Consider the following 21,190-nt stretch of genomic DNA (forward strand, 5'->3'; position numbering starts at 1 on the left):
CATGTCCTGAATGAAGTTGTGTGGACGCTCAGAGGGAGGAACAGGCAGTCACATCTGTCTGAAGCAGTTGGAGAAAACATCACAGCGAGCAGGTGGAATGCGGTTTGCTATATTAAAAAAAAAAACAAATGTATGATAAAAATGGTTATATTTACAAGGTATTCAAAAAGTTTACAGTGAGGTTATATTAAGATAATGACCATCTCTATTCTTTATGATTATTTTATTAAGCCCTAGATTCTAAAATTTACTTCTAAAGTAAAAGTTAACTCTTGTATAACTGTAATGTTTTATTTGTTCTTCCCAAATGTTAAAATGTATGAATGGGTATTATACAAAACACCAGTTCATTTAGCGAGCCTCGTCTATCATAGATGGATTGCCTAAAGCCAGTAGCCCTGGAGCCAAGAGCCCCCAAAACAACCCACTAGACTGTTCATGAGAAATCTGGAAAGTCAAGCAAGCTGCTTCTGAGGAGGATGACTCTCCCTGCTACAGTCACACTCCAAAACATGATGGAAGGAAGACTGAAGAGCGTCACAAATTTAGACTCTAAAAATTTATGTCATAAGTGCTTTAAGACTGGCTTTATTAGTGAGATGTAGTGTCTTGATTTTATTTGTTTATTTATTTATATAATTTTTGAGGTACTGGGGATTGAACCCAGAGGTATTCTACCTCTGAATTACACCTCTAGCTCCATTTTTTGTTCTTTATTTTAAAACAGAGTCTCACCAAGTTGCAGAGGGCCTCAGTAAGTAGCTGAGGCTGGCCACAAACCGCGATCCTCTTTCTCTCATCCTCGCAAGTACCGGGATTACAAGCGTGCACCACCACGCACCACATCCAGGTTTACGATGGTCTTAGTCTTAACACTTAGGTGTTTACCTGATTTGACTTAACATTTTTAATATAAAAAATCAATTGTCAATCACCATTAATGTATCCAAAATTGACAAACCTGTTATTGCCAGATTGCCTAGACAACCAGTGACGGTTCTCCCAGGCTGACAAATACTACTGGCCTTGTCTCAAAGATAAGAAAAGGCCAGGCGTGGTGGCGCACGCTTGTCATCCCAGCGCTTTGGAGGCTGAGACAGGAGGATCGCACAGCTTTGAAGTCAGCTTCAGGTACTGAGTGAGGCTCTCAGCAACTCAGTGAGATCCTGTTTCCAAATAAAGTATAAAATAGGTCTGGGAGTACAGCTCGGAGGTAGAAAAGCCCCTGGGTCCACCCCCAATACTACATACACACACATACCAAAAAAAAAATCTAAATCACATTGTATTGTTAGCATTTTTATTATATTTTACGATCCTAAGAATTGTGAAAATAGAAGGTCGAAATACTTTTATAACAAAGCTTGCTTAATATAACAAAGCTAGTCCTGTGATAACCATTAATTAATGGTAATTGACAAATGGATTAGTCTACTCATGCTGGCAGAGCCCTCATGACCCAATCTCCCCTTAAAGGCCTCATCTCCCAACACTGCCACAATGGCACTCAAATTTCAACATGAGTTTGGAAAAGAAAAACCATATTCAAAGAACCCTAATATTAAAATTTTAACTAACAGAATGATGAACATTGAAACAGTTAGCACATGGCACATGCACATACAATTATAACAAATTTATTAATATCAGAACCAAATTTGAGATATGATATACAAAAATAGACTTAACAGTTACCATAACTTATAACCCTAAAAACTGAGCCAAATTATTATCCAAATAAAATTTTGAGAGAACTCTCAAAAAAAAAAAAAAAAAACAAACAAACAAACCCAGGAGCCAGGCGTGGTGGCGCACGCTTGTAATCCCGGCGCTTGAGAGGCGGAGACAGGAGGATCGCACAGGTTGGAAGTCAGCGGAGCTGGCTTAGGAGACCCTGTTTCCAAATAAAAATGTATAAAAATAGGTCTGGGAGTGTAGGGAGTGTAGCCCGGAAGTAGAAGGGTTTCCAGGAACCCCAGTACCACCAAAAAGTAAAAAAAAGAACCCAAGAGTGAAGAAGAGGAGAACTGTTCCAGGAGGGGGAATCAGTGCAGTTCTGTTGGATTCATGGAAGAATTTGTTCTTTCTTTTCATATACAGGTGCTACGTGATACTGGCATAGAATGTGAATAACTAAATTGTGATACTTTGTAAAATTGCTCACAATAGAACAGGGAGGGCAAACATGCAGACAAGTATAATACATAATCTGCTGAATGTAAAAATGAATTTTGAACCAGTTACAGAATTACACAGAGGAGAAGAATGAAGACAAAGTTAGGTCCTACTCTGAGTAGCATTTTTCTTCATGGGCTGCCAAGAGGTATATAATGCTACACAACTTAGTTCAGAGACAGTAAGGAGCTTATAAAAGAGTGACCCTCAGACTATATTGGCTTGAAAATGTTTTTTTTTTCCTCCTTGCCATGTTTCACTATGTGGCAGTCATGAGAATGTGCCTCACATGTTGCCATTAACAAGGGAAATAACTCACCAACAGCCCAGCTGTTGTGCTCTAGAATGTGAAATTTACCATGGGAGTTTGCCCCAAGCTCATGCTTTCCAGAGGCTGCTCTGAGCCAGTGACTGAACCCAGCAGTACTACAAATGTGGGGGCACATTCTGGGAGAAGTAGGATGCCCAATAGCAACAGAAAATGTTTCCAGCTAGCCACCCTTATTCCTCCCCTTCATTGGGGGTCAGATGTCCTAGTAATTGAATACATCTTCCAGACTTTCCTGCCTGTTTCCCCTTTTCTCTCACAATAAAATTCTTGCACTTAATCCTGTCTTCTTACCTGCTTCAAAGAGGACCTGGAATATAGCCTATTATATGTTATATAATTTTCCAATATTTAAAATTTAATATTTTATGCAAAAGTAATTGACTCCTGGCTTTACTCAGGGGAAGAAGTAATCATCCAACAGTGAGACCCTGATCCATGATTAGTGGCTCTTCTCTTTAGCTGAGATGCAGGCTCTGTTTGCCCTCCCCACCTGTAATTCTTGTAATTCCCAATACAAAGACCAGTTGCTATTTACCCATGTTTTTGCTCTGTTATTTTACTTCTAGGCCCATTTTAACCTCCTCTTTGTCTTTTCTACCTTCATGGGCATTTTTGTTTGGGATTTATCATTTCAAGTACATACCACCAGGAGAAGGAAGAAATAAAGTAATCAAGGAGGGAATTAGGCCCCAAAGCCAGAAAGGATATGAGAAGAACAAAAGGAGTTCTAAATTAGGAAAGTGCCAATAGAAGTCAAGAGGAGCTGGATGGATTCAAGGAATATCTCCAGGGTAGAATCATCAAGATCCAGTGTTGAATAAAACATGTGGACTGATGGGCCAGAAGAAGTCAAGGATGACTATCATTAGATCCTCCATTCCTTGTTTTCTATACACATCCTATTCTAAACAGATGTCTAAATCATTTTCAGAGAACACCAGCAGAGATGTCACTGGAAATAGACAATTTAATGGGAGTACAAGGGAAGGATGCCATTGTTACATGCTTGCATTAAAAAATGACTAAAAAACTAAGTTAAGAGCCTTTGAGAAGTATATGTTTACTTCTAAGAACATTTCAGTTAAATATTATTACAGAATATAAGGCTGATGTTGCTCCAAAATCATGTAGTTATAATGTCATTGACAACATCCTTAATATTTATGAAGTCACAGCTGAAATATTACACTCGATCCCACATCGCCCTCTTTGCTTTCTGACTGGATCCACCCATCCTATTCTTAATTCAGCCTGCACACTGCTCTTGAATTAAACATGGTAAAACTTCACACTCGTCATGTTGCTTCTTATTCAGGTAACCTACTTTCTCCAAATACTCTCAGATCTGACACCGGGAAAACATTCATGTCTACTCTGAAAGCACTGTTGTATATAACAAAGGATATAGAAAGATAAAAGTGATTGAAACTTATTCCAGACATTCCTGCAATAACCCACCTAATTTTCTGGCCAGTGTCTCAACTTTCCTTAAGGAGGCGGTGGTAAGGTCCAGCACAGCACCAAATACATAGAAAGCACTGAGGAATTGTTACCAATTTATCATTATTCTTTTTATTCTTTCGGTGTTAGTAGTTTTTCTTCTTCTGTATTAGCATCAGCAGATCTTTAAAACTTAAAATCATTCAAAGTGAACTCCATTTATTTCTCACAAACTGTTGCCCCCATCCTCACCACAGCCTTCTCCATCTCATATGTAGTATCCCAGGCCAGCTAGGCATCATCTTCCTTCTCTTTCCCTTACCTCTCACATTTCAGCCATCAGTAAGTGCGGTCAGTTCTACCTCCAATCATGCCACAAACCCTGCCATCCCTATTCTAACAAGCCTGATTCTGCCACCATCACTTTCTCACCTGGAATGCTACAGCTGATGTCGCTGTGCTCTCCTTTAGCCCTCACCAGTCAGTTTTTACAGAGCAACAAGTATCTTAAAATAAATCAGACCATGCTACCGCCATGTTCAAACTTTTGAGAACTAAACACCCAACAGTGTCCTGCCAGACCACACTATCTGACTCCTGCCCCTAGCATCCTCTTCGCTCTCTGTCTTGCTTTACTACTCCATATAAATTCTGCACTTGGGTCCCATGAGCAAGTCAAGCTCCTTCTCGTCCTTGTGCCTTGGTGCTTCTTGCTCCTCTGCCCAGGACTCTGTTACCTGCCACATGTTGACATCAGACCCACTTCTCATCTTTTTATTGTCCTCTACCCTGGAGTATATTGTCTGTCTTCACCATCTTTGTATTTTTTCCTTCTGTTTTCTTGGGATCTTCAGTGAGAGACATAAAGCACCCTGACTTGATCCTCACTTTAAAACACTCATGTGATGGTCAGTGAATGCCGCCTCACTGGACCTCGTCAGTGCCGACCACCTACCCACCCTTTCCCCACATTCAGAATTTCTAGCTGTTATTCTTGCTATTCTATGCTCTTCTTCTTACCAAGAAAAGTATCATACAATGGCAGTTAAATGTACTATCTCATACATATTGGTTGAATGTATAAAGGTATGAATGAAAGAATACATTATCTAGCTGGGTGCTATGGTGCTCATCTATAATCCCAGTCCTTGGGAGGCTTGGGATAAAGCTCAATGATGGAATGCCCCTGGGTTAAATCCCCAGTACCCCCCCCACACACACACACAGAATACAGTATCTGTCATGTATTCTCCCTTGTAAGGACCCTTTAAACAGCACTATGAATCAAACCAAAGGAAACAAGCTGACTTTGATGAACCAAGTTGGGGGATGCAGCTGCCCACCCAGAACTCTCTGCACAGGTGCTGCTCTTATCAGCATGGCACCTCTGTGTTTCTGTTGGCTTGGTCAAGGCTCAACCTTTGGTTAATTAGTCACAATTTTCTGGATGTAAGAGTGTCAGCCAGAGGTCGGCCTGTTCACATGGAGAGGCTGCTACTCAGAAGAGAGGGGAGCTGTGGTCTGCCTTTGCAGCTGCCAGACTCTGAGATGACTGTCAAGGGACTGGAGTGATTCAGCTATGGAGAGCAGCAAACAGCAATTTCATGCCACTTTTTTTTTTTTCTGTTCTCCATCTCACTGCATGCGGCTAGCTCATAGCAAAGCCTGAGAGAGAGAACAATGAGAGGAGGTGGGAAAGCACTTCAAATCATTTTCTTAGCTGAATTCAAATGAACCTCTTCTAAAGAACCATGGTGACTTGCCAGAACCAGCTGATAGACTGGTTTTAATAGGACTACAAAAGCTTTCAAGAATTCTTAGGACCATAAATACAGGGCAAGATAAACTGTTTGTATGTACCTCTTTCCGCTGTTGATTCGCTCATCCATTCATTCTTAGAGTGAATTTTCGGTCACAGAAATATATATTAAAGAATGCCAGAGCTACCACATTTTTCATATTGGAGTCAATTCTAAAAACAGTGGTTAAAATGTTCTTAGGCTGCTATCAAAGCTATTACTTCAAAGATTTGTTGATTCATATAGCAAGTTTTTTAAATGCCATAATGATCTACTTCCTTGACTAAAGTTTCCCAAAGCATTCTTTATTTCTGTTGCAAGAACAGTTTTCATCTATCTAGAATTCCAAAAGAATACTCTAGAGCCATTCACTTTAACCTAGCAATAGATGTTTATGTCCTTCATGTCCAGTGACTAACCAGCTACCTCTTCAGCAAAGGGTGAGCCATCCCTTCCAATGCAGCATATCCCAAAGTAAGACTTTTCTGTCTCATCATTCCCTCTTCAGCAGAGCTTCAATTTTCCATTATTTATTCTTATAAACACACAGAACAAAATGGCTTCTACTTCCAGATTAAGTTCCTTTACACATAGTGAGCTTCTATCATGGCCTTTCTAACCCTTCCTTTTAGGACAAACATTCTCAGTAGGTCTGTTTGTTTATTCATTCATCTTATATTTATTGACAGTATGTTGTATTATACAAGGCACTAATAAAACAAAGATAATGCTGCGGACTTCCTGCCTCCTACAAGTTCAATCTGAAGCAAAAACAGAAATAGGAAACTACAAAATAACAATAGATGACATAGATAAGCCTAAAGTCTGCAAAAACACAAGGACAAGTGACTTACTGAGAGAATTGGAGTTAGCATTTAAAATTACTTTGAACAAACTGAATTCAACATGATATTAAAAGGATGATTCACCACAATCAGATGAGATTTCTCCCTAGAATGCAAGGATGGTTCAATATCTGCAAATTCACAAAATGTGTGATACATCACACCATCAGAATGAAGAAAAAAACATTTGATCATCTCATTAGATGTAGGAAAAAATTTGACAAAATTCAGTATTTTTTGTTTTTGTTATTTTTTATTGGTGCATTGTAGTCATACATCTTAATGGGGTACAAGATAGTAAAGACATGCATGTACACATCACTCATTTAGCCCTTCCCCACCTCCAACCCCTTCCCTTCCCCTCCCTCCCTCTCATGTCTGGTTTAGTGATTGACTTTGATATGTTTGTGAATGTACATCATACACATTAGGAAATTTCCCTTTCCCACCCTCTCATTACCTTCAGTTAGGTCACGTTATTTGCTCATCTAAGGCTTCTCCTTCTTCATCTAGAGTTCTTCCCATGATCCATCTTCTCACTAACTTCCATATATTAGGAAGAACATCTGAGTTTTTGCTTTTTGTGACTGACTAATCTCACTTAACATATTATCCAGTTCCATCCATTTCCCTGCACATGATGCAATTGGTTCTGTATGGCTGAGTAAACTTCCATTGTGTACATATCCCATAGCTTTGTAATCCATTAATCTGTTCATAGACATCTTGGTTGGTTTTGTAGTTTGGCAATTGTGAGAATTTAGTATCTTTTCATGTTAAGAAATTTCAACCCCACAACTATCATCATACTCAACAGGGAAAAGTTGATTGTCTGCTGTCAATGATCTGTAACAAGACACGAATGCCCAGTCTTGTCACTGCTACTCAATAGTGTGGCGTAGATCATAACTAGAGAAAGAAGGCAAGAAAAAAATATAAAAAGCACCCAAATTGGAAAGAAAGAATTTAAATTGTTCCCCTTTATGAATAACACAATCTAATACATAAAAAACACTAGAGGTTCCATCAAAAAGGGGCTATGGCTGATGAGAAGATTTAGTAAAGTTGCAGGATATAAAATGAACATGTAAAAATCAGTACTGTTTCACTGTGTTAACAATGAACCTTCTGAAAAAATTCAAGAACAACCCATTTATAATAACTACAGGAAAAAAAATTAGTAATGAACTTAACCAAGAAAGTGAAAGACCTGCACACTCAAAACTATGAAACATCAATGAAAGAAAAACAATTAAAAATGATTTAAATGAAACAAAAATGATTTAATGAAATGATTTAATGAAACAAAAACAATTAAAAATGAAAAATAAAATGATTTAAACAAATAAAAATGTTTAAAGAAACACCAATTAAGGAAGACACCAATAAATAGAAGAATGGCCTGTGTTCTTGGTTTAAAGAATTAATATTATGATAATGCCTATACTGCCCAAAGCTATATACAGGTTCAGTACAAATTAGCCAATTCAAATGTCATTTTTTATTGACATAGAAAAATAATTACAGAGTTTACATGGAACTACAAAAAAAAAGTGCAACATTCAAGGCAGTTAAAAGGAAAAAATAAATCTGGAGACATCACACTCCCAGATTTCAAACTATACTCTACTATAAATCAATAGTAAGTACAATGGCATTAGTGCAGGCATAAAAATAGATATATTAACTAATGAAACAAAATGGAGAGCACAGAAAACAACCCACAAGCCTGGTGTGGTGGCGCATGCTTGTAATCCCAGCATTCAGGAGGCTGAGATCGGAGAGTATCGCCATTCCCAGACAGCCTTTGCTACATAGTGAAGGCCCTCTACAACTCTGTGAGACCCGGTTTCAAAATAAAGAATAAAAAATAGGGCAGGGGGTGTAGCCTGGAGATTGAATGCCCCTGGGTTCCATCCCCAGACCTGCAAGAAAGAAAGAAAGAAAGAAAGAAAGAAAGAAAGAAAGAAAGAAAGAAAGAAAGAAAGAAAACAACCCACAAATTTATAGTCAGTTAATAGTTGACAAAGGTGCCAAGAATATACAACAAGAAAAAGTCTCTTCAACAATGGTATTTGGAAAACTAGGTATCCATAGGCAAAAATGAAATTAGACCCTGTCAAAACACATAAAAATCAGCTCAAAATGGGTTGACTGTCTAAATTGAATGTCTAAGTACTTAGACATACATAGTGCAACCATAAACCTACTATAAGTAAACATGGAGAAAATTTTACATTGGTCTGAGAAAAAGAATAGTCATCAAAATCAAATATAAAAACATATTCATATAAAAGGAAGCAACAGTAAACAATACATTATGAATTGGGGGAAATAGTTTGAAGACATTTGTCTGACAAAAGTTAATTTTCAAAATGTATAAAGAGAGGAAAGGTAAAATCATAATGAGATTATCGCTATCTATCTGTTATAAGGCCTATTAAAAACATAAAAGATATCCGGGCGTGGTAGCGCATGCTTTTATTCCCCTGCTTGGGAGGTGGAGACAGGAGGATTGCTCAGGTTCGAAGCCAGCTGCGCTGGCTTAAGAGACCCTGTTTTCAAATAAAAAATTATAAAATAGGTCTGGGAGTGTAGCCCAGAGTTAGAAGGGCTTCCAGAAACCCCAGTACCACAACAAACAAACAACAACAAAAAAAAAAAATAAAAGATTTTAAAAATGCTCATGAGAATGTGGAAATAAGAGAACTCTTACATAATCTGCAGAAATGTAAATTATTAAAACCATTATGGAAAACCATATTAAGGCTCTTTAAAAAAATTACAACTACCATATTATCCAGCAACCCCATTTCTGATTTACCATGAATATTTGAAATCAATATTGAAGGAAATATCTATACTCTCATGTTCATTGCAGTTTTATTCACAATAGCCGAGTTGTGAAATCAACCCAAGTTTCAATCAAGGAATCTATGGATAAAGAACCTTTGGTATAAATACATAAAAGAATATGTTCAATCTTTAAAAAAGGAACGGCTTCTATCATTTGTAGAAGCATGAATAGAATTAGTGACAATTACACTAAGTTAAATAAGTCAGATACAAAAAGATGAATACTGTATATTCCCAGTTAGATGTGGAATCTAAAGCAATCTTAAGAAGCACATAAAGATGGCAGTTACTAGAGGCTGTAGTGTGGAGGGAATGGGGATATAACAGTCAAAAATAGAAGATATTATATTATAAATATAATATAAGCTCGGAGGTAGAATGACCCTGGGTTCAATCCCCAGCACCGCAAAAAACATATAAAGCCTCACATAGGAAGAATAAATTTGATTTTTGAGAAACTGCACAGCATGGTGAATATAACTAATTGTCTTTTGTATATTTCAGTTTTTCTTAGAATAAATGTCTAATACTTTAGCCAGATGTGGTGGCACATGCTTCTAATCCCACTACTTGAGAGGCTAAGACAGGAGAATTGCAGGTTCACAGCCAGCCTCATCTACTTATTGAGGTTCTTCACAACTTAGGGAGAACCTGTATCAAAATAAAGAATAAAATATAAAAATAAAGAATAAAATATAGAACTGGGCATGTAGCTCTGAGGTAGAATGCCCCTGGGTTCTAGGTTCATTTCCCAGTACTGTCAAAAAATAAATAAAATTCTAATACTTTAATCACAAGAAGACATTAAATATTTGAAGGATAGATATGTTAATTTAATCTTTCCAAATTTATTAAAAACTCATGTCACTGCAACCCATAACTATCAATTGCTAATATATAATATTCAATACTATATACTCAATATATTATAATTATAACTATATTATAATTTCATGTTATAATATTCAATATATTCAATATAAAATTGTCAATATATAATAAAAATTTAAATTAAAAAATATTACCTGGAGACAGTGTTATTTGAATCATACTTTAGAAAATGTGAAGAATTGTGCTAGATAAGAGAAAGATGAGATGTGTCTAGTGGGAAAAACAGGACAAGTAAAAACCAAGGAATAGCAGGGCATTGTGAAGCATGCCTATAATACTAGGACTTGGGAGGGTGAAACAGAAGGATCACAGATTCGAGGACAGCCTCAGCAAATAGTAAGAATCTCATCAACCTAGGGAGATCCTGTTTCAAAATAAAAATAAATAAAATATGCTTCATTTTATTTATTTTTATGGGGATGTAGCTCAGAGGTAGGATGTCCCTGGGTTCAATTCCCAGGAGCCAAAATGAATGAATGAATGAATGAATGAATGAATGAATAAATAAATAAATAAATAAATAAATAAATAAATAAATTTTTATTTGTGCTGGAGAGAGCCAGAGATTTAGTTTGGTGTTCCTAGGGGCTAAAATATGAAGCTGAAAATAGACACGGTTAAGAGCTGGATTATGACTATCTTTCTCAGGCGAAACAGTTTTGCTTGGTCTCTCCAAACATCAATAGTATCAGGAGAAAGCACTTGCCTGCTTCCTTCCCTACCCTCATTAACAAAGGAATTTTAACCTTTGAGGAGCCAACTCTAGTAAAAGTAATGTTCTTCTGTTGATGTTCTTCTTGGACTTAGACCTGAGTCATGTGGAAGATTCATCTTTCCATTCTTTTCCCACCCTCCCAATCTCTGATCTTAAAGAAACTGCCCCATTAGTCCCCTGTGCACGTTCTCACACATGGATCTGTCTTTGAGAGTATAGTTGAGGTACATGAAGTGGATCCATCACCAGGGGCCAGACCACTGCTGCTTTTCTTGCTATGCCTGGAATAACATGGAAGCCCAAACCATCTGTTTTTAATCTCTCATAGCCTTAGGTTATGACATTAGAGGTACTCAATGTATGCTGATAGAGTTACTCAGTATCAACAGTTACTCATTATCCAAAATGGATTTTCATAAACTCTGTTCTCATGACTCTCATGGTTAAGATTCATTCTACCTGATTTCCCCTCTTGGTTTCCTTTTATTTTATTCTTTTGTTGGCGAAATATAATTATACATCATAGTGAGAGTCAAAGTGAAAAAGAGATACTGCACTAATCACTTGGTGTATAGCCTTTTCCCCCTTTTCCTCCCTATACATGTTGGTGAGGTAGATAGTGAAAACTTCTTGTATGGACACAACCTATTTGAACTGTTCCCTTCCTCAGTCCTCGTCTCCTTCTTCCCACCTCCCTCCTCCAATCCTCTTTCACTCTTCTATGTGTCTCTCTCATTTGACTGAAGTCTCTTTTGCTTCCTGTTTTCATTCTGGCTTGCATATATGAGAGAAAACACATGGCCCTTGAGTTTGTGAGACTGATCTCACTTAGCATAGCATTCTCCATTCATTTTACTACAATTGACATAATTTTTGTTTTTCTCTATGGCTGAGTCAATTCCCTGGGGTGTATATCCACTTTATTGCCTGTTTCTTGGACAGGGAACACCTGTCTCGCCTCAAGGATTCTCACAGGAGCCCTGCCCTCTTTGTGACTGTTTCTTCTCCTGGTATCACTGAGTCGCTATGTTTTGTCCTCTTCTTAGCCACCAAACACTTCACCCTCTGTCCTTCCTCCTCCTATGCCAGGTAAACTGAGGTACTCACTCCGGTAAACTCCAGAGCCTCATCCAGTGCTAGCCACAGAGTCGGTGTCCAGTAAAGTTAAATAACTTAACGATTACATGATTGTGAATAAGTAACATCTCTGTTCTTGTTCAAAGAACAAGCAGAATTAGAGAAGTCATAAATACAAAGACATAGGATATTAGTTGACCTAGTTTCGACCTTTTAACACACATAAACAATTGTAAAAATAACTCTATGACAGTCGGTTTTAATTTCCACTGACACTTTAATTTCCACATATGCAAACCAATACCAATCTCAATATCTTGTATGGGGAAGGAGGGACTGGGGAGGGAGCTGGGGGAAACTCACCAAGTACTTTGTGCTTGTATATCATTATCGCTCTGAACTATATGATGATGTGAGTCTATAATGCACCAATAAAAGTATATTAAAGACCAAATATTGAAAAGAAGAAATTCTGTTTTGCTAATTCAGCCAGTAGAAAAGCTATTACCTTGGCATTTAGAATGGTATAACTAAGAAGTTATAGCTAAGTTTATCTTAACATTGAACTTTTCTAATTGACTACCCTAGTTAATTTTTGAGGGTTAACCATTAAATTTTTAGTCTTCATCTTTTTTTACCCAAGAGTATAGCTTAATCATATGATCATAAAACTAGCAAGTTATGTAAGAGCACATAGAGAAATTAAATATCTAGTGGAAGAATACTAGTTAAGTAAATGATGGCAAATCCTCAATTAAATATTATTTAGCCATTTAAAATGGTTAATTTTAAGGGTTATCTGGCTACACCAAAAGGGCTTAAATTAAAATACAAATTGGAAAATTATCAGAATAAGTTATGAAACCACAATTTAGCCATGCAGATGGATTGAAAGAGAATATGTAAATAAGAAATATATGAAGATAGCATGTGAATTTTGAAGGACCTTTTATTTATGCCTTTTGTACAAATGAAAATATATGTGTACTAAATACCAATTTCTATAATCTACAGAAATGGGAACGTTTTATTAGGATATAAACTGCTCACGTTTACCTGCTGCATCATTGTTGCATGTCTGTTTTCACTGCAAATTAAAGTCTATTCGTTGTGTATCTCACATTTATTATGACTCTAGAAGAAATGCCTGTGTTCTGAAATTAATGCTTATTATTTAATGGCTAAGCCACATGAGGACATGTTAGAAATAACAAAAATTTTACTATTCTATCAAATACTTCCATATCATTTTTCATCACTTTTCATATGCATATATAGTTTTTACAGTTGATTCCCTAGGTATATCACATAATTTTGCATATCACATAATTAATAAGCCTTTATTTCCTCATCCCTAAATTGCTTCTTAAAATTTTTTAAACCAAAAGTGTGATGCCTCTTGAATTCTTGCCGTACAGGGATAACTGAGTGTTTTCCCTGACCTTCATTTTTCTTGTCTGCTGACTGTGCACTTTATGGCTTTGCATACAAGACTGTTACCACCTGATTTCCATTTGAGTAGTAATATGATAACACAGTGCAAGGAGAACTAGGTTTTAGGTGACAGCTACATCATTTAATGTCTGCTTATTGTTTCTACAGGGCAATTCTGGCCTGGGATTCAGTATTGCTGGTGGGACAGATAATCCCCACATTGGAGATGACCCTGGCATATTTATTACGAAGATTATACCCGGAGGTGCTGCAGCAGAGGATGGCAGGCTCAGGTAAAGATCTGAAACATTAGAATGATTTGGAAAGTTGATCTACTCTATAGATGAGGCAAGTTTGTGTCTTTGGAGAATAATAACTCTACAAAAGTCCTGTACTTGAAAGAGAAGGTTGTGAGAGCCATCTTTTTGTAATGACTTTGCAGATCTCTTGCTACGTACTGAATTTCAGCTCGTATTTAATTTGTATTTCTTGGCAACTACCAAATGTGACATTGGGCCAGGCACTGTGATGAAGGGATGCAGGCATATCTTTTGTTCCCATGGGGCCATCAGTCTAATTGGAAAGAATAATGATATGAATTAGTAAGTAAACTATAGAATATATAGAAACAACATAATGTCAGTAGCATTATAAATAATGCAATTGTAAAGTATTCATATATTCAGCTACCATTTACAGAACTCTATGTGTTTAAAGAGAGAGAGAGAGAGAGAGAGAGAGAGAGAGAGAGAGAGAGAGAGAGTGAGAGTGTTAAAAATAAACTATTCCATGGGAAGATTCCAGTCTGGGTCTTAAAGGATAATTAGAATTTCACCATCTTTACAAATCTGAGCTGGAACACAGAGAAAGAGCAAGTTGTCCCAGAGGAAAGAGGGGAAAACAGCTTGATTTGGATGAAGAATATGTGCTGAGTTTAAGTGGGTGGTGTAGAGCCAGATACTGTTCAGTGATAGAATACTGGCTTCCTGAGCCAGGCCTCTCTCTTAACAAAGCTAAAGATAATTTTTGGAAAATAAGAGTCAGCCATGTGGGGCAATTTGTAAACAACATAAAATTCTATTCAAGATTTAAAATAACTAATTAAAAGTCTTAAATCTTCAGGTTCAAAAATTTAGGAAGATTATCATGGAGAGAATGGTGTACCCTGCTTTCACTTTTACTAGTTGCAAATCCCATCTTGCCAAGCAGATATTTTATACCTGTATATCTCTGTATCTTATCTAGGTAGATATAGATGGCTCAGTGAATTGTTGCTGAATTGATGGAAGTTTTAAGGAATAAGTAGAATAAGTAAGTAGAGACAATAAAGGAGGGGAGGTTACTGGGAGGGTATATTAAAGAAAAGTTACTCCAGACACTTGCTAAGCAAAAACAGTAAGGAAGACTATTCAAGAAACTACTATGCTTAAGATTTTGTAGTAGCAAAATACATCATATGCTAGGCCCTGGGTTTACTACTCAACACTGAAAAGAGAAAAGGAAAGATTGATTTTACTGCAGAGGAGACATAGGACATCAGCAAGGGCAAGTGGAGACATAGCCAAAGACAGAATGGGGATCAGGATATGGAAAAATACTCAGAGAAGAGCTCAGGGATAGTAGGATTCTGGCTAAAGAGACTTGAAAAGGCTCTTGATGAAGGCTGGCCAGGGTTATAGATACTGAGAATGGAGGATAAATAAATTGATCAGATACCAAGGGTGAGGCTTGCTGTTTTTCTGACGAACCCTCCAAAGACACGGTTTCCTACCTGGTTGTTCTGTTGCTGTGATGACTTTTGACAGCTGGGTCTTGCATCGTGTTGAAGAGAATTACACTTTTTAAAATTTTCTCTGAGAATCACAATATTTTATTCAGGTACATCAGCATCTCATATCAATAAAAAAGATTCTTCCACTAGAAACCTGTTTTTGACAAAAGAATTTCTACATTGAATTGGCTTTTTTCTTTCTTTCTTTTTTTTTTTTTTTTTTTTTTTTTTGCGGGTCTGGGGATGGAACCCAGAGGTATTTGACCTCCAAGCTACAGCCCCTTACCTATTTTATATTATTTATTTTTTTTGAAACCGGGTCTCACTGAGTTGCAGAGGGCTTCACTAAGTAGCTGAGGCTGTCCGCTAACCGCCATCCTCAGGTCTCAACCTCCCAAATGTGCTGGGATTACAAGCGTGCTCCACCACTCCCGGTTTGAATTGACTATTTTTAGAATAAGGAAATATCTATGTTGAAGAGTGAGGTGGTTTGAAATACAGAGGCTATATAATTCTTCAGATCACAGGGGAGATTATGTTTGATAATTTTAAACCCTAGAGAAGCTCCATTTTTGTTAATAAAAAAAGTTTAGCAATCAACTTGTTAAGGGCTAGTTGAGAAACTGGTGGACCTCAATCACCATTATGAACCATTTTCTGTACCTGAAAGTAGGGGACTGTCACCCAACAAATACTAGCTCTACACTTGAGATAAGACAGGCTGCAGATTAAATGTTCGCTTTACATAAGAATGAAAATAAATACAGAAGAAATACACCAAGTGATGTGTGCACCTATGTTTGTATCCCTTTGAATTTCATAATAATGTACAATTATATTTTACTGATAAAAATTATTTTTTAAAACTAGGAGTAGTCAGGCTCAGTGCTCCATGCCTATAATCTCAGTACTTTAAAACCTGAGATGAGGATTGCAGATTTGAGGCCACCCTTGACAACTTAGAGAGATCCTGCTTCAAAATACAAAAGTAAAATCAGGCTAGGGGTGTAGTTCAGAAGTAGATGTCCTTCTATTCAATTCCCAGCACCAAAATTTTTTTTTTCAAAAGCTACACCTCTGAGAGGGCTGCTGCTCTCTCAGCAGATGGGAGGCCATTACATGTCTGCACAGAGAAGAAGTTATGCTGTCCTGGAAGCTTCTTTAATGAGTTGTGAAGAGATCATTGTAAAAGGAACTAATGTTTATTAAGATTTCATTATGTGCTGAGCATTGATATTTTTCTAGTGAGCCATAGTCGTCTTTATTCTGACCTCTACCCATTGGTCCTTGCTATTGAAGGCTAAAGCTCGTGGCTCTGGGTTTGAATGTCACCACCTAGCATGGTGCAGAGAATGCCTGCAGAGAATTTCTATATAGTGGCCCTAACTGGAGCAACTAAATACACCTACTTCCCCATCCACACCATAACCTTGTGCCTATGGGGAGGCAGCCATCGATCACCACTTCACTTTGATGGGTCCTTGCAATTCCCGCTGAGATCAGTTCCCCCATCTTATTGCTTACCTGCCATGCACTTGAATGGCTTGGAGGCATCTGACAGAGCTCAGAGATGACAGCTAAAAATCTGGCATCATGACTTTATATACAGATTTTTTAGAATTTGGCAGCTGATCTAATCTGAGGTGCACATTTTACAAAAGGGGAATTATGGCTCAGAAGAGTGAGGTCCTGTGGCATAAAACATTTGGGGATCTGCTTTAACTAGACTTCATATGTCTTAAATCTTGAACATTCGAAGGTAGTGTTAAGAGACAGTAACACTTAGGCCCCAACTAAACGCATCTAAATATTTTCTCACTGTGAGGAGAACTGTGGGGACAGTTTTTGAGGCTGGACCAACAAGCTCTGAGGAGTAATTTTTATCTTACCATTAGTCCTTGAGGGTAGAAAAACAGGACTTCACAATAAACTCTGAAAAAAAAAACTGGGTTCCATTGTCTGTAAACTAATATTAATTGACCTTGTACAAGCTAAACCCTCTTTGTGATTATTTTCTTACTTGTAAAATAGTGATAATAATCAGGTACAGAGTAGGTGCTTAATAAATTCACTGACATTTTCTCTTCTCTCCCGGCTTGCTGTCTCTGCCTTTCAGTCATCTTCCTTCTACTCTTCTCTGTCTCATTCTCTTTTTCTCCAGTCCCTTTGTTTTCATCTCTTCTACATTTCTTCTACTGTCTTCTGAAGGAACCTGGCCTACCTTCATCAAAAACCTTTTCAAATTCCTTTGGTCCCTCGCCCTCTATTCTCCCCTAAGCCTCTTGTTCCTATTTTTTTTATATTCTTTTTTTCTCCTTGTCAAACCCTGACATGGAATAAAAGACCGTTTATAAAATGGAAATGAGTGTTCTTTTAAGCTTATAAATTTGTGGCAATTTTCTAGGCAGTAGTATAACAAGAATATATACAACGTTCTAGGAATCCTGGGATCATTATGAAAAACTTCCTGTATATGCTAAATTATACCCCAAATAAAATGAGAGTGTAGGTTTATGGTACAGGTAGTGAGAAGTGACTTTCTCCTTAAATAGATCAGACTCCAAACTGAGCTGTGATCGTAGTGGTTGTTCCAGAAAAATGATACAGGAAAAGAACAATATTTGGAGTCAGAGAACTGGGGTTTTGTTGCTGTTGCTGCTGCTGCTGCTGTTGTTGTTGTTGTTGTTGTTGTTGTTGTTACTAGGAATTGAGCACAGGGGAATTCTGCACCTGAGCCATACTCCCATCCCTATTTTTTTTTTTTTTTTTGGTGTTACTGGGGTTCCTGGAAACCCTTCTACCTCTGGGCTACACTCCCAGACCTATTTTACATTTTTATTTGGAAACAGGGTCTCTTAAGCAGATCCTCTTGTCTCTGCCTCCCAAGCGCAGAGACTACAATCATGCGCCACCACACCCGGCCCTCCCAGCCCTATTTTATTGTTTTATTTTGAACCATAATCTCACTAAATTCCTGGTAAGTACTAAGGCTGACCTTGAACATGCAAACCTCTCATCTCAGCCTCCTGAATCCTGGCATTACAGGTGTGCACCACAACACCTGACTGACTGAACCTCTTTTTAAGCACTGTGTTCTCGGTTACCTCATTGGTACATTGGAGATGAGAGCATGTATCTCAGAAAGCCTATGGGAAAAATACCTAAAAAGTGGGTGTGAAAAGGCTGTGTACAATAAAAAAAAAATTAGAAAGGCTGTGTAAAAGGTTTCCCTTATCCTAACTCAGTTATACACAGAACCAACCATTTAGCTGAATGCTGAATCTCAGCCAAAAGTTTGTGGTAGCCAGAAATGGTCACTATGATAGGCAAAACACCAGATGACTCCCCCATAACCACCTATGTGTATAATCTCTTACTTCCACCTTATGCTAGAGACGGCATGTTTTACAGTATATTATTAGCATTTCACATGCCTGTGCATATGTAACTTGAAACTATTTTTTAAATTTTTTGTTGGTACATTGTAGTCATATATCTTAATGGGGTATAAGATGTTGAGACCATTTTTCAAAGACAAACAATGTTATATTTGTTTTCTTTACATTTATTTATTATTTAGCAGTAAGAGGAAACTTTTAAAAATGTTACTAGTCATTTATATTTTACCTGCTAGAAGCAGTCATTAAAAGTTGATGATATTATCCTTCAGAAAGAACATTTTGGAAAGGACATTAGATTTTTCTTTCTGACAAAAATAGATGTATATTCATGCCTTGAAGAGAGATTTTTTTATTTCTACCCTTGCATCTGAATCATATAAATGCCCTCTGTGTAGCCCGAAGTCCCTAGATTGCCAGGGACCAATATTGATATGTCATCCTGAGGAAGAGCTATCACATGACATCCCCCACTTGGCAATGCAGCCCTGACATTTTACAGAACAGTGCATTTATTAAACCCATCCACAACACAAAAGCAGAGTGCAGTGGCAGGCAGGAAAAAGGGCTACTTGCCAGCTTCCTGACAAGTGACACAATTTAATCTCCTAGCCCTCAACACCATCATTTCTGCTCCCAGATAGGACGGATGAAAAGGTTAGTTTTCTTTAAGTCCATTGCTTCATATATTAATCCCATGTCTGTTCGTAGGTTGGGGTGTCTTTGCCCTTATATGAGCCAAGATGGCATACATGTTCATTTCAAACAAGAATAGTATTGATTATATGGAAGTCTGACTACATTGACAAGTTGAAAGTTCTAAGACCAATGTTTTTAAAAGGCATTTTCTGTGTGCAATTTAGACAATAAACTGCTGACTGTCCATTCTTTGGGAGTTCATTAGTTTACTGTTTTATTAATGTATGTACATTGACTCACCAGTGACTTAAACACAGGAACACAAGAAAAAAGAGAAGAGAAAGAGAAGAAAAAGGAGACAGGGAAAAGGAAAAAGAAAAATATTCATAATCACCAGAAGATGAAGGTACTGCATAACTTGGAAATGAAAAAAGACAAGCATAAACTTATTTTTTTCTGGGCAAATAAGAAACAACAAGACAGCCAGGCATGGTAATGCATGTCGATAATCAGTATATGGGAGACAGAGACAGAAAGATCCCAGGTTCAAGGCCAGCTTCAGCAACTTAGCGAGATCTACGCAACTTAGCAAGACCTTGTTTCAAATAGAAAATAATAAAATAGGACTGGAATTGTAGTTTAGAGGTAGAACACTCTTGAGTTTAATCTCCAGTACAATAACAATAATAACAACAAAAAAGCAGCAGGCAGAGGAAAGTAGTAACTTCCAGGCATTGCATTATAAAACTCACTCCCAAGAAATCCAACTTTAGATGTTTTTGAAGAAAGAAAAGATTTCTAGTAAGTGAAATAACATATGAAATTAATAAAATTTAAGAGTACCTCTCCATGTTACACCTTGGTGAATTTGTGTGTTTGCAAATGAAACTCCAGGAACCACCATGCCCAGACTGCTAAATTTTCCATTCAAAGTCAGAGACTTTTAGTGCCTTCTGTGCTAAGTGGACATTTCTTATTGCTCTGGAGACAAAGTAGACACAAGCCCAGTTATTTCTCTGAAAAAGAAAATCTTCATGAGTAAGGAGATACCATTATCTGGTAGAAATACTATAAAAATTCTCCTTAAAAAGAAGAAATAGGTTGAAAGGATTAGGGGAGAGAGGAAGGGAGGTGAAGAAGGAAACAGTTCAAATAATACTGTGGCAACATATGAAAATAGGTATTACTACAAACCTGGAGTGGGGGAAGCAGGGTTGAATATGGAGGGAAATACACAAAGCGTGATCTGCATGCATGTGTTTAACATACGGAACCTCACTACGCTATATAATTGCAATGCATTAATAAAATATATTTAAATTTTAACTCAAAATAGATTATATAGCTAAATGTATAAACTCAAACTATAAAACTCTTTAAGATTACAAGCATAAAATCTTTAAATTCTTGGATGAGACTACTTTTTTTATGTGACACCAAAAAGGCATAAACAACTAAGAGAAAAATACATAAATTAGAGTTCATCTAAAAACGTCTCTGCTTAAAAAACTCCATTTAGGAAGTTAAAAGGGGGAGAAAATGTTTTCAAATAATACTTCTGACAAATGACTTGTATCCAAAATACATAAAGAACTGCTACAACTGAACCATAAAAACAACACAATTTAAATGTAGTCAGAGTATTTTTTTCTATTGCTTCCATAATGAGTTACCAAAAACTTAGACCTTAAAGTGACAGAAATTTACGGTGTTTTCTTTCCAGAGGTCAGAAGTCCAAAGGCAAACCCACAGAGATAAATTCAGATGTTGACAAGGCAGCTTCAAGTCTCTGTGGAGGATCTGTGCCTTTGCTTCTTCC

At 37.2% G+C, this 21,190-nt stretch overlaps 1 protein-coding gene across 20 annotated transcripts in view; it reads left to right on the forward strand.

The window, feature by feature from the left end:
* DLG2 (discs large MAGUK scaffold protein 2) overlaps window positions 1-21,190 on the forward strand; it is a gene marked incomplete at both ends in the record, with an annotated part of 2,113,672 nt that overhangs the window by 1,473,073 nt on the left and 619,409 nt on the right. For all 20 annotated transcript variants that reach the window (XM_080704556.1, XM_080704554.1, XM_080704555.1 and 17 more), the window contains one exon: window positions 13,732-13,856. In XM_080704556.1, the coding sequence (XP_080560682.1) occupies window positions 13,732-13,856 (125 nt within the window). The remainder of the gene's footprint in view (window positions 1-13,731; window positions 13,857-21,190) is intronic.

This window comes from Muscardinus avellanarius (genome assembly GCF_963383645.1).
Source record: "Muscardinus avellanarius genome assembly, chromosome: 1".
Classification (NCBI taxonomy): domain Eukaryota; kingdom Metazoa; phylum Chordata; class Mammalia; order Rodentia; family Gliridae; genus Muscardinus; species Muscardinus avellanarius.